The following is a 13,913-nucleotide window of genomic DNA, read 5'->3' on the forward strand; positions in this document are numbered from 1 at the left end:
TCTGCCCTGTTATTCAACTTTTTACTTGTAAGTCTTGCCTCCTCAAGAAGATTTTCAACTTCTTGAAGTTTCTACTTTTCTTGGTGGCCGTAAAGAACAGAGTTTAATTGCAAAAGAATGGGAATCGAATAAAAATGTATTTGAAGGAAAGCAGAAACGATGCAAGTCTTACATCTTCCCTCCGTACTTTGATTTTGTGGCTTGAAGACGTACAAATTAAGAAATCAGGGTATGGCTTCTACAAGTATTACTTTCACTGTAGTTCTCTAGAATTTGGTCACTTGGGAATGGCTACTTGTAACAGTGCAATACACGTGACATGAGGGTTCTGCGAGAAATACAGGCGCTCTGCCGTGCCTGTGACAAGATGCCCTGAGAATGACGCTCAGAAACTGCCCGTCGGAGCCAGTGGCGTCCGCTGAGCCCGGCGCGCACCTGCACCTGCTGACCGGGCAGCGCCAGACGGAGCGAGGACGTCCCTTAGTCCTACCCTCTGCGCTCTGGGACACGAGGGCCTGGGCGTCGCCACCCACAGCAGCCAGAGTAGAGGAAGCCACCTAATGCCGGACTTAGGTCATGTGTGTCCCGGGCGCCCTGCCTCCGCGGATACCTCCGTAACTTCAAGCAGCCCAGCCCCACTTCGCTTAAAAGTGTATTTACGGTTGTCAAGGCGCACACCGAAAAGCTCGCTCCGCTCGCCCAGAGCGCGCGAGGCCTCCTAGCCTGGAAACAAGCCCCTCCCAGCGCAGCTGTCGCCGCCGCCCGCGGGCTCCTTTCACTTTCTCACGGCCAAGTCCCCCAGAGGGGCGCCGCTGCCGCCACCGCCGCTGCGCCCGCCCGACGACTCCGCCTGCACCGCTTTGCTACCAGCCCCGCCCGGACCCGCCCATCCCAACAGTTTCTGTTTGCGATTGGCACGCGCGAGCGGCAGCTTCAGTTCGCCTTCCCCATTGGCTGGGCCCTCTTGTCAGTCCGACGATTGCCCGCCACTGCCTCCGCCCTCCTGAAAAGCCGCCCTCCTATTGGAGGAGACTGCGTGCTGGAGGCGGGCGGGGAACCCGGTCCGGCCGCTTTCGGTCAATCGCAGCAGCCCAGCGCCGGGAGGGAGGGAGGCGCGCGGGTGGTGGGGGGGAACATCTGGCCGGCGCCGCCGCGTGCGTGCGTGGTGCGTCCCCCGCCCCTCCCCCTTGCCCCCCCCCGCCCGCCCGCCCCCCGGCCCGGGCTCCGCGCTCGCTCCTCGCTCGCTCGCTCCCTCGCTGTGTCTGGCAGGCTGCGGCCGCCGCTGGGCTGCTGCCATGGGGAGCCGTTGAGAGTGGGGCCTCTTCGCTCCGCCGCGCTCCTCCGGCTGCCAGAGGGGGTGGGCGGGAGGGAGGGAGGGGGCAGGGGGAGCGGGCGACGGAGCCGGGATTGGGGGGCGGGGGGGCCGGGAGGGAGGGAGGGGGGGCCCGCGGAGGAGGAAGCCCACCAAGTCCGGCAGCGGCGGCAGCGGCGGCCGGGAGGCGGAGGACACGGCGGCGGCGGGGACGCGGTGACTTAGGGCCGCTCCGTGTGAGTCCCGGCGCCGGCCCCCGGCCCCGACCCGGCGCCCCCTCCGCGCCCGGGGCCCTAGCGGGCGGGGCGCCGGCTGTGCGGCCCCGGCCGGCGGGGCAGTGCGAGCAGGGGGGCGGGCGACCGGGCCCCGCGAGTGGAGTTAGTTTGTGCGGGTGGAGCTAGGGGTGGCGGGGGTCACCGCCGCAGCAGGGGCCGGGTGCGGGGCCGGGCCGCCGCAGCTGCGGGTCGGGCGGGGTGCGGCCGGTGCAGCTGCGGCGCGGGGCGCGCTCCGGCCGGTGCAGCTGCGGCGGCGCCTCTCGGGGGCGGGGGGCGCGGGGCGGGGGCTTGGGAGCGGTGCAGCTGCACGGCGCCGGGACGGCCGCGGCTCCGGGGACCCTTGCAGCTGCGGCGGCGCCCGCGGGGAGGCCCCTCCCGGGCTGGGGCAGTTGCCGGGGGCTCTCGCCGTGGCGGCGGGGAAGCGGTAGCAGCCACCCTCCCCCGGCTTCTTACGACTTTTCTTTTGTTGTTGCCGTGACCCGGGTCTGTTTTCTCGTCTGTTGTTTAAGGTGTTTTCCTGCTGCACCGGCTCTACGCCCTCCACCTCCTTCCCTGTGGTTTAACCTTCCTCTTTCCCCTAGTGTTTTATGCACAGCCAACTACGTAAAAATTTGCATTGCTTCCCACCCCCACCCCCGCCGCCTCCCCGCTCCGCACCCCTGCCCCCACCTCCTTGAAAAACAAAACCCGGCCTCACAAAACCCTCTACGGACCCGCGGCTGCGAGGCGCAAAGAGGTTGATTTGTGGAGTGGGAGTCGCTGGCCCATTGCGGTGCTCGGGACTCATTAAACTGTCACTCGCCCCCCCACCCCCACCCCACTGGGTAAATGGGGTGATTAATGTCTGATATATGGGAATGAGGCGAGGGCATTTGTGCAGAATAGGTGGTGTGGCTGAGGAATTTTATCTCCAAAGAGTGCCTCCTGAAATAAGCATTCATAATTATGTCATTCATCGCGAAGTTAGAGAAAGTTGGGTTTGTGACTTTGGGAAAGCAAGAAGCACGGGAGAGAGAAACTTGGCCTTTGTTACTCTTTAACTCTTGGCCATGGTTTTTCTAATGAGAACAGAGTGGTTATCACTAGGACTGTGACACTTGGCGCCTCAGGCCCCAGAGCCTTTTCTGTTCCTCACCCCCACAGGAGCCTGTGCAGACGTATTTGACATTCACAGATGTCGCAGCCCCTTTCAGGGCACCGGTCGGGCCAGCCCGGGTTGCTTTACAATTTCATCAGCCATTCGAAAAGACCCGCACATGTAGCTAAAAAAGTTCTAACTTGCTAGACCTAGGTTCCCCCACCCCTTTCCCCTTTCTCCCTGAAAGGTTTTCTTGTGATCATGAACATTACAGAGTGACCCAAAAAAAGATTGTTATGGGACACAGATCAAGGGGAAGACAAAGTTCTGCTCTTTCTGAGGTGAAAGTCGGATCAGATACCCAGATGCAGCAATCATTTCAGGTGGCTGTAGCAGGTTGTCAGTTTATTAATTTGTCTCATTGAAGTACTTTCCAGGATTTCAGAAAGTGCAGTTTCAGCTTGTTGATACTGAGAGTTGAAATTTGCATTAACTGGCAGTGTGAGAAATTTTACTGAGAAGGTAGTTTTAGATAAGTAGTTATGTAAGGGTGAAATAACGAGAACCAGGTTGAAGTCATAGTTCTGAATAGTCTTCCAACATCCTGAGACATGTATACCATTCTCTCCGCAGAGAAAAAGAAATTAAAGTGCCGTAATAATGTTGAAATGGGACTGGAGATGTCAAATGGGTTGGTTTAAAAATATCCCTAAGCTGCCTTTGAAACTAAATGTTGGAGTTGAATAAAAGTGAATCTGGATTTCCTGAATAGCACCGTGGCAAGAGTGTGCTGTCAGTATGTAAGCCAGTCCACCAACTTAAGACAGAAGTGTTGCTATTCCATAAATACAGTAGAACTCCATATGCTGAGTTTTTCAATTTCTTCTGTTAGAAAGTTTGGGGGGAAAAAAGGGAGACTTTGAAGTATTTTGTTTATACTAACAGAAGAGAAAAGTTCTCCTAAGAAAAAGCTGGTGGCAGGAGTGTAGAGGAGTAGCATATGGCATTAAAAGGAGCACAGCTGGAGGTAGCATTTCCATCTGAACATGATGTCAGAGCAGCTGACAGCCTGCCATCCCTCAGCCTTTTATTCTAACACACAGACAGGGAGTTAGTGTGTGCGGATCTGTGGTGGAGAAGGTATCTCATTCCTCTCTAACATCATCTCCACTTTGCATCTGTCTCTCTTAGTCTGCTTTTTTTCCACCGATGTAACAGACCTGGAGCCAGCGAGACTCAGAGGAAAAGACTTAATCAGGTTTATGTGTCCTAAAGGTAGGAGTAGCAAGAGATTAGATTGAGCATATTTCTGTTTTGGTGTTTTGTTTATTTAATTTAAAAAAAAATCACATTACTTTTCTAATCCAGTTTAGGGGTAAAATGTGGAATTGAGGATAAAATGAACATCTTATTGGCATTGAAAGTCTTGGGCTTGTTTAGTTTTAATTTTTATCCCTTTTTGTTTGAGCGGTAAAGAACTTTACAGAATATTTCAAGTTTTGAGATGTTAAGAAAGGCTTTGAAATACTTCTTTTTGAGATCACTTCGGATTAAAATGCTTTTTTGTTGTTGTTCACTGCTATTTAGATTCCTTTTGCTTTTGGAGTGGTGGGGGGGAGAAACAGTAAACTGTTTGGAATCCAGCATTCAAACTTATATGAGAAGATTATTCTAGTTAAGAAGCTAGATTGTTGTGTAATTAATTCCACTGTGAAACTTTATTCTCCAAAACATTCAGCAGCACTACTTACTGAAACATACAGCTGTAGTGCTTTTGAAACCGAAGGGTTTTTTTAAAAGAAAAGGAAAAAAAAAAAAAACTTTTGTCCCCAGGAGAATAGTTTGACTGGTTTCCTCATTTCTCTCTCAAATATATACTTAAGAGATCTTTTATTTCAGCATAACGATAATTATTTGCAGGAGTTTTTGTGTTAGCGACTAATTTAGAACTTGTAGATTTGAGCTGCCTGAATTGGCCAGACAGCTGTAATCGCACTCCTCTATTCTTAATCTCTTTATCTGGGCAGCAGCTGCCATATGGCCACAGTCAGCTGGATCAGATGTTTATAAGCTTCCTTCTTCGTCCCTCTCTGTCCTCTCAGCCTCCTAATTTGATCACGGCTACCTTGTGAGCTGCCCTCCAATCTTTATTTTTAGCCCTCTCAAGGATTAGGATTGATGTTAGCTGTGGGGCACTTAAAGTGATTGTATTGTAAATCTTGGTTTATTCTAGCAGTGGCATCTTGCAGAATGTATTGGGTTAGGCTGAAAGTTTTAGTTCATCTTGGGCAAAGTGTAGAAGCAGCAGGGAAGTAATTTTTAAATATTAAATTAATATGTATCCGTTCCCCAAATGCATTTTTTGAGCTGGGTGATGTGGAACCTTGCTTCTAGTCATAGGAAAGGGGAAGTCGGGCTTTCTTTATTTTTAAGGAGTTGAATTTTGCAGTTGAATTTTGACCCTTTGTACATCTGCGTCTCCCCTCCTCCATTTTACCCTTTTCACCAGAAAATAAGGGCAACAACGCACATTTGAAAGAATAAAGGCTATTGGGAAAACAGAATATATCAAGTTATGTTGAAACAAAGTATTTTCGGTTGACTGAGGTATGGCAGAGTAAAAAAAAAAAAAAAAATAGTTTCTCTTTTACTAGCAAGGCTTTTTTTGGTATGTCGAACCTGTACAGCTTTTGAGTTTCATTTAAATGTAATACGCCTTTATTTAAAAGTTTGTATTAATTTTAATATAGAACTCATTTTGCTATGCAACAGATCAAAGTTTAGATGAGAATTTTCAGAGTTAAATAAAGCCCTTCTGGTTTTTAATATTCTAAATGTACAGATTTTACAAAGAAATACAACCATTTCTTTTCTCAATTCATAAAAAAAAATTTGGATTTGTTCATAGTAAGGATGATCTTTTCCATCTGTTCATGTAGTTCCTTCTGATCTCGTACATGTGTGCTATACCTGCAAATCTTAAGGCATTAACATCTGTTTTTATACACAGGGCTTTTGTTGTTTTAACACTCTGACTTTAAAAGTAAGTTGTTTGCTGATTTCTGGACTAATTATGCGGTTTGATTTTTTTTTTTTCCCTTGATTCAGCCAAATGTGTGTGTTTAAATCGCGCTTTCTAAGTGCAGTCAGGTATCAAAAGTAATACAAAAGGATGGTTGAACAAGTTTTCTGAATCTTCCAGAATGTGTTTGCGACTTTTCTTTGTTCATTATTTGAGTTGTTCCCTTTGAAAATAAAGCTATTTTGTAGGTTTTGTAGGACATAATTTGATGATTAGAGTTAGTTAAATTTCTTCTGAAAGAGACCTAAATTCTTACTCTCAGTAAGAGACTATATTGAAAGGAAGACTTTTAAAACTTGACTAAAAGTTCAAGACACATCAGAGACTGTTTGGCTGGAGTAAAAAGTTTCGAAAGCGTACATTTTTCTTCTCACACTTGGTTTTGTGTGTGTGAGTGTGTGATTTGGTAGTGCTTGGGTCATAAGCCTGATTAAAATTCAGGGACATGTACCTCCGAGGCCCAAGCTGATTTTTTTTTTTTAAGTGGGGACTAGAGCATTGAAAAGTTGTTCCTAACCAGACTCTCATGAGAAATTTCTCTCTTCCCAGGTTATGAAGACAGTATGGAGTTTCCAGACCATAGTAGACATTTGCTGCAGTGTCTGAGCGAGCAGAGACATCAGGGTTTTCTTTGTGACTGCACTGTTCTGGTGGGAGATGCCCAGTTCCGAGCGCACCGAGCTGTACTGGCTTCATGCAGCATGTATTTCCACCTCTTTTACAAGGACCAGCTGGACAAAAGAGACATTGTTCATCTGAACAGCGACATTGTTACAGCCCCAGCCTTCGCTCTCCTGCTTGAATTCATGTATGAAGGGAAACTCCAGTTCAAAGACTTGCCCATTGAAGACGTGCTAGCAGCTGCCAGTTATCTCCACATGTATGACATTGTCAAAGTCTGCAAAAAGAAGCTGAAAGAGAAAGCCACCACGGAGGCAGACAGCACCAAAAAGGAAGAAGATGCTTCAAGTTGTTCGGACAAAGTCGAAAGCCTCTCGGATGGCAGCAGCCACATGGCAGGCGATTTGCCCAGTGATGAAGATGAAGGGGAAGATGAAAAACTGAACATCTTGCCCAGCAAAAGGGACTTGGCGGCCGAGCCTGGGAACATGTGGATGCGATTGCCCTCGGACTCAGCAGGCATCCCCCAGGCTGGCGGAGAGGCAGAGCCACACGCCACAGCAGCTGGAAAAACAGTAGCCAGCCCCTGCAGCTCAACAGAGTCTTTGTCCCAGAGGTCTGTCACCTCCGTGAGGGATTCGGCAGATGTTGACTGTGTGCTGGACCTGTCTGTCAAGTCCAGCCTTTCAGGAGTTGAAAATCTGAACAGCTCTTATTTCTCTTCACAGGACGTGCTGAGAAGCAACCTGGTGCAGGTGAAGGTGGAGAAAGAGGCTTCCTGTGATGAGAGTGATGTTGGCACTAATGACTATGACATGGAACATAGCACTGTGAAAGAGAGTGTGAGCACTAATAACAGGGTACAGTATGAGCCGGCCCATCTGGCTCCTCTGAGGGAGGACTCGGTCCTGAGGGAGCTGGAGCGGGAGGACAAAGCCAGCGACGACGAGATGATGACCCCCGAGAGCGAGCGGGTCCAGGTGGAGGGCGGCATGGAGAGCAGCCTGCTGCCCTACGTCTCCAACATCCTGAGCCCGGCCGGCCAGATCTTCATGTGCCCCCTGTGCAACAAGGTCTTCCCCAGCCCGCACATCCTGCAGATCCACCTGAGCACGCACTTCCGCGAGCAGGACGGCCTGCGCAGCAAGCCGGCCGCCGACGTCAACGTGCCCACCTGCTCTCTGTGCGGGAAGACGTTCTCCTGCATGTACACCCTGAAGCGCCACGAGAGGACTCACTCGGGCGAGAAGCCCTACACGTGCACGCAGTGCGGCAAGAGCTTCCAGTACTCGCACAACCTGAGCCGCCACGCCGTGGTGCACACGCGCGAGAAGCCGCACGCCTGCAAGTGGTGCGAGCGCAGGTTCACGCAGTCCGGGGACCTGTACCGGCACATCCGCAAGTTCCACTGTGAGTTGGTGAACTCCTTGTCGGTCAAAAGCGAGGCGCTGAGCCTGCCCGCGGTCAGAGACTGGACCTTAGAAGATAGCTCTCAAGAACTCTGGAAATAATTTTATATATATATATATAAATAATATATATATACCTATATATAAATAGATCTCTATATAGTTGTGGTACGGTCTAAAAGCAGTCTCGTTTCCTGGAACTGAAAGGTTGGGATATTAACTTGTTTTTGCACTTTAGAATAGCATGAGAATCTCACTAATTTAGCATCCTGATTAAAGAAACTTTAGAGCAAGTCGGAGAATAGAGAGGTGTTTTTTTCTTCCTTTCTTTCCAGGGGGTAGGGGAAGTAAGCCAATAAGAACCTTTGAAACAAATCGTCCTATCACAAAATGCTTTCATAGGGTCTGTTTTGTCAGCACTGCGGTGTCTTTTGAGCTCTCTCCTTTTTCCCACTTTTTCTTTTTTTTAAAGTAGAAATTCCCTCCAGTTTTATTAGCCTCTTTATATGTCTCAAATTGCATGAATCTTTTCTGGCTGTTGGAAACCTGAATGCTTTTAGACCCAAATGGAAAATTTCTGAAATGCTGGATTATCTATTTTTAAACAAGCAGTTGACTTAAAACTTTCTGTGGCAACTTCTGGTTTTCTGACGGTTCCCAATGAGAGAAATTCTGAAAGTACACTGGGATCACTGGGACGCTGTCTTTGTGAAGGTTTGCTTGGGATGAAAAAGGATATTGCAGCTTCAGCAGTGTTGAACTGTGTGTTGAAAAATGTGAATTACTGTTATTGTATACTGTAATTGATTACATGGGCTGGGGGGGGGTGTCAAAGGACTTGACAGGTTGTGTTGATGCTCTTAGTTGAGTCTTGAAAAGTAAATATTAACGCTACAGAAATGCATGAGTTTCAATATATTTTTTGTCTTTGTTTGCATTGTATAACTTTAATGAGTGAGTTTAAAATTATTTAATTTCCTTAGAGAAATAGCACCATTTGGAAAAAAAAAAAAAACAAACCCTGGTGTTATGAAGAACGTTAATGCACTGTTTTTATTTTTATTTTATATAATTTAAATTGACTTTCCCACTGTCTTTAAGTTGAAACTGTTAAGCTGAATAAAAACTTAAGCTGCAAATTGATAACTTCGCTACATAACAAGGAAAATATAAATGTTTACAAATGGCTTAAAGATCTGCATGTGCAGTGTGCATTTATAACAAAACTTCTAATTGCACAAACCCAGGCCAGCTCCAAGTTTAGACGTACACATTTACCCAGTTGAGCGTTTTAGAGTAACTACTGCACAAATTGACAATAGGTCATTCTCTTTTTTTTCTTCCCCTTTTCTTTTTCTCTCCTTCCTTTCCCCTCCCTTCCTCCCTCCATCCCTTACCCCGTCCCCCCCACACCCCCAACTCATGAAAAGATTCTATGGACTGAAAAAGCCCCAGGCTGAATGGACTGGACTGCCTTGATTGACACGGGGAAGGGGGTTAGTAGACTATGTGTATCGCGGCAGCAGAGGCTGCAGCCCAACGTGTGGTTTTAATGACCAGCACACAGGGCAAAAGCATTTTGCACAGTGTTTGTTTTCCTGTCTTGCACTTACAAATAAGGTCTATGGGAGTAGCATGGAAAACGTTTGCTGTTTTTCCCTTTTTTTTTTTTTTAAATTGCTTTTGTTTAAAATTTGATCGCCTTAACTACTGTAAACATAGCCTATTTTTGTGCTTAAGATACTGAATGGAAAACTCCATTGTGTGTTGCTGGACTGTTTTGGAAATATTTGGTCAAATGTGTGTTAATTTGGCTGTAATGGCATTTAAAGCAAGCAAACAAACAAAAAAAGCTGTGAAAATGGCCTTGGAGCATTATCTTTAGTTACTTGAAGAGTTTCTAGTTTTTTTAAAGTACAGTTTATGTTAAGATAATTTTTATTAATTTAGAGAAGACAATCAATGTCTGTGAGAAAACGGACTTTCTTTTGGATTTTCTTTTTGTGGTCATTGTGAGTGATGGCTTTTTCCTTTGATTAGTTTCACATTCTTCCTTTGTTCTAAAACTTAGACTGACATCTAGCTTTGACAATCATAGTATGTTTTATTTTCCTGAGGGGGGAATAACTTATAATGCTGTTTAGTTTTGTACTATTGGTGTGTTGGTGAATTTTTAAACTGTGTGCTAACTGCAATAAATTATATGAACTGAGAATTTTTGTGTGTTTTCAAAATTGTGATTATGTACTATATAGATCCTAAATATGTATCATACATGGCATCTTTTATTTTTAGTATTCAGAGTTTATGAATTATTAGATTAAATCACTCAGAAGTGTTCAAACATTTTGCTTCTAGTCATTTAAGAAAATACTAAATGCACATTTTAAAAAATGTGACCCATTTTCTACAACCTGAATCAGGAACGTGAAGATGGCAGCATAGATTTTTCATAATACACTGTACAACTACTAATCCATATACCATAAGTCACATTTTCATGGGTAATCTTAAGTTGATTGGTCAAATCTATTTTTCTGTGTTCTGGCTTAAGTGGAAAATTGTAGGAGACCGGATGTCTTAATTTGGAAAACTGCTTGGCTAATGACTGGAATTTTAGGCAATTGAATTAGCAGGCATTTGATTGTTCAAGAATAGCTGTATACATCCTCTTTGTTGCTGGGAGAAGTCAAAAGTTCTCAGGTTTTAATTCTTAAGTTTTAACTTTAAAATGTGATTAAGTACATGCAACCATTTAAAAAACTGTTCCCTAATTTTTGTGATCGTCCCAACTTCATATTTGCCTGATGGGTCTTGTCAGGGTGAGAAACATTTGCTGGCTGACCTAAAGAATTGACAGAACACTAACTCATACATGCTGAGGGTCCAGTTGTCTTTAAGTGTGAGCAAGGCTGGCACCAACCTGAGAGTTTTTACAAATTCTGGAATCTATAATTGTCCATACTCTTCCAGGATTTACATAATTTATAATTGTCCATAACACTATCCTTAAAGGTACCTATGAAAATACAGTTTTACATGATTATTCTCAAATACATTTATATTAAATGACCTATAGTAAGGTTAATATTCCTAATTTCAATAGAAATTATATATAAGGTCTGGAGCTTGAAAGTGTACCATATTTAAGTTCCCTGTTGCCTTTGGATGGGAATCCCAAAAGATTATAAAGCACCATCAGTAATTTACTACTTGGGATCTTACCTTTCCCTTTTTTTTTGGTTGACACAGGATTTCAGTTACATGAAACTCACTTGGTTTTAACCAACCAAACATTGTTTGACATGAAAGGAGAATGCACATTTGAGTTCCACAAAATAATTTCTTGGGCAGTTAGTTACAGGGTGGGAGGGTGAGTAGCACTTGTGTCTTCAGTTCCTATGCTATCTGGTCAGAGTGTCTCGAAGCTTTTAGATGTTGAGAGTTACAATTTAGTTCCACAGACTAGCATCTAATTTTAAATGAGCAATTATTTTAAACTTAGCTGGATGCACTTACAAAAAGAGTGTTTTGACATGAAATTTGGAAGAAATAGCTCCTTAAAACACTTCTTGCAAAACTGGAACAAATTACACAAATCACCACGTTTGATAAGTGAAGGAATCAGTTGTTCATTCACTACATTTTTAAAAATGGAAATTAATTTGTCACATAATCACGTTGGAAACCATTCAAATTGATCTCACCTTTGACATTGGGCTGATATATAAGTATACTTTAAATATGGGGTTTCATTTACTTTTGAAAACATCTGTTTCTTTCAGATAATTATGCCCTAGATTAATGTGGGCCCAGCTTTGTGTGTAAGGTGTACCCTAGGGAATATCCAAGAGCTATCCAATATTAAGGATACTGGTTTTGGATTTCCTTTCTAGTTAATTATGCTATCAGATTAATAGGTGAATCAAGTAGAGGGTTTTTTTTTTTTTCCCAATAGACATGATCTACAAACAAGTTATTGGGAGATTAGGAAAAGGTGAACATTTTATTAAAATTATATAATAGCTCACATTAAAATGGCTGAAATACTCATTTTTTTCCAGGTAAAACAAAAATTTTGAACTGTTATCAAAGAAAACTATTGGTTTTCTTAACCTAAGAAGTAACACAACTTAAAGAATCTTGAATCTCCCAAGTTTGATCAATAGAACACAAAACATAAAAACTTGACTTTAAAAGTCCTATTGTACCGGATAAGGATTTTTTAAAAGAATCTTACCATCTCAAAATTTATTGTATGACTACATTTTATTCTTATAAAAGCTTAAAACATTCTTTCATTTCTAATATGAGGGAAACTCACATACATCTGGATAGGAAACTCAAATTTTAGTTTTAATTTGTAGATGTTGATCTAAATTTTCATTGTAATTATTTCAATGTTTGAAACTTCCTAATAAGGTACAGTGGTAGAGGAAGTGTGAATTTTGAAATCCTGGACTGGAAAACTCGATCCTTTTCTTTAATGTCATTTGACATGAAAACACTAGAAATAATACCATTTTTATTTTAAAAAGAAAGCAATTATTTTTTAAAAGCAAATAAGTTTTAGGAGTTTCATTCTGGCTAATAGTCCAAATTTATTACACTGATAGGATTTTGTCCCTTATGTTAAAAATGTCCTACTCTGACCTGCCGAAACATGGCAAAATATCTTTGTAGGTGATCCTTTGGTCCAAAATGTAGAACCACTTATCTTTTGACTTTGTCAATGTAGTTAGGTAGACAGAAACATAGTATATTTCTAGCCTTCCCAACTCCTTAGATTTTTTTTAATATAAAAAGAGGGCTAAAGCAATCAGATCATATGGATGACACTGGAGGTTTTTAGAAATATTAGTTTATTTACAGAGACATTTTAGAAGTGAAACTTTTAACATTTTGCAAACTGGTTAAAAATCTTAGTGTTTGTAATTCCTTGTGAAAGAAACTGAACTCCATATATAAAACATTGTAACAAGGAACGGTGAGGTCATAGAAATGAAACTTGAAAAGTTGTTCTTTTAAGCCCAATTAAAAGTGTCTGCTTACACTAAATAATTTGTTGATTTAATTGTCTAGATAATTCAGGCTCATAGAATCCTAAATATTCAAGCACTTGAAAGAAATCTGATTTTTTTTTTAGAGAAATAAACTACCTAGTTGACTTTCCTGGTTCTATTTGAACATGTACTAACTGCTAATCACGATTCCTAGGTTTATGTGAAGGGTAGTTTGCAAAATGATTCTGTCAAAACTAAAATTTTCTTGAGTTTCAGGTTCTTGTCCCTGCCCCCCACCCTTTCTAATTGTCTTCAGAAATGGGTTTGCAGTTGAGCTCACATTTTGCTATAGGAGGCAATTCTCTCTAGTTCCTTTGGCATGAGCGGAGCAAAAACCCAATTTGGCTTTAAAATGTAGCACATTAGTCAGTAACAGTTTCAGTGAGGATATTTAGAGTGGCTTTAAGAGGCCGTGTGACACAGATAGAGAGTCCATTCACGGAAGCGATTTATTTACAGTTTATTATAATCTCTGTAGTTAATCATTAAATCAAGTAGCTTTTACTCAATGTCAACATGCATGCTTAACATGACTATATAGGAATTTTAAAAAAGATATATTGGCCTAAATATTCACATTTGTAAAAAGTATATTTGTAGTTAATATGAAGTGGTACATGAAAAATGTATTTGAATATTTGTAAACTTTTTAGGCTATATTAACTCTTGTTGCTTGAATACACATCATGTAAGTACAATGATACTGAATTTGAAAGAATAGCATAACCTTATTTATGTGTGCTGTGACAAATCAGAGCTAACTTTCTGATATGACAGAGCTTAAAAGAATAAAACTTAACCATGTAGAATTTTAAAATATAGATTACTCGAAACTATAAATAAGGACATATTCGGCTCATTAAAAAAAAAATCATACCTTGGTTCAATGTACACTTCACCTTTGAGGGGATTACAAAACACCCTGACATTTAGTTATATATGTCTATTGCTCTGAAATCTGTGATCAAAGTAGGAGCATTTAAGCTTTTAATCTAAATCTCTTAAAAACAGAAAAATTATATGCATATTATATGTATGTACATATGTACCTTTTTTTGTGGATCATTTATTTG

At 42.8% G+C, this 13,913-nt stretch overlaps 1 protein-coding gene across 3 annotated transcripts; it reads left to right on the forward strand.

Moving 5' to 3' along the window:
• The first annotated feature begins 1,132 nt into the window (after positions 1 to 1,132).
• On the forward strand, positions 1,133 to 9,992 carry ZBTB18 (zinc finger and BTB domain containing 18). 3 transcript variants are annotated; one of them, XM_086344918.1, is made up of 3 exons: positions 1,411 to 1,548; positions 3,857 to 3,940; positions 6,297 to 9,992. In XM_086344918.1, the coding sequence occupies exons 2-3, from the start codon at positions 3,928 to 3,930 to the stop codon at positions 7,877 to 7,879; spliced, it is 1,596 nt and encodes a 531-aa protein (XP_086201044.1). In that variant the 5' UTR covers positions 1,411 to 1,548; positions 3,857 to 3,927; the 3' UTR covers positions 7,880 to 9,992. The 3 variants fall into 3 exon arrangements, with proteins under 3 accessions (XP_086201046.1, XP_086201045.1, XP_086201044.1); XM_086344920.1 differs by lacking the exons at positions 1,411 to 1,548; positions 3,857 to 3,940 and adding an exon at positions 1,133 to 1,165; XM_086344919.1 differs by lacking the exon at positions 3,857 to 3,940 and having other exon boundaries at positions 1,190 to 1,548.
• Positions 9,993 to 13,913: the final 3,921 nt, after the last annotated feature.

Source organism: Bos grunniens, chromosome 16, assembly GCF_055505025.1.
Source record: "Bos grunniens cultivar Pamir isolate PY7600 chromosome 16, Bosgru_T2T1.0, whole genome shotgun sequence".
NCBI lineage: Eukaryota > Metazoa > Chordata > Mammalia > Artiodactyla > Bovidae > Bos > Bos grunniens.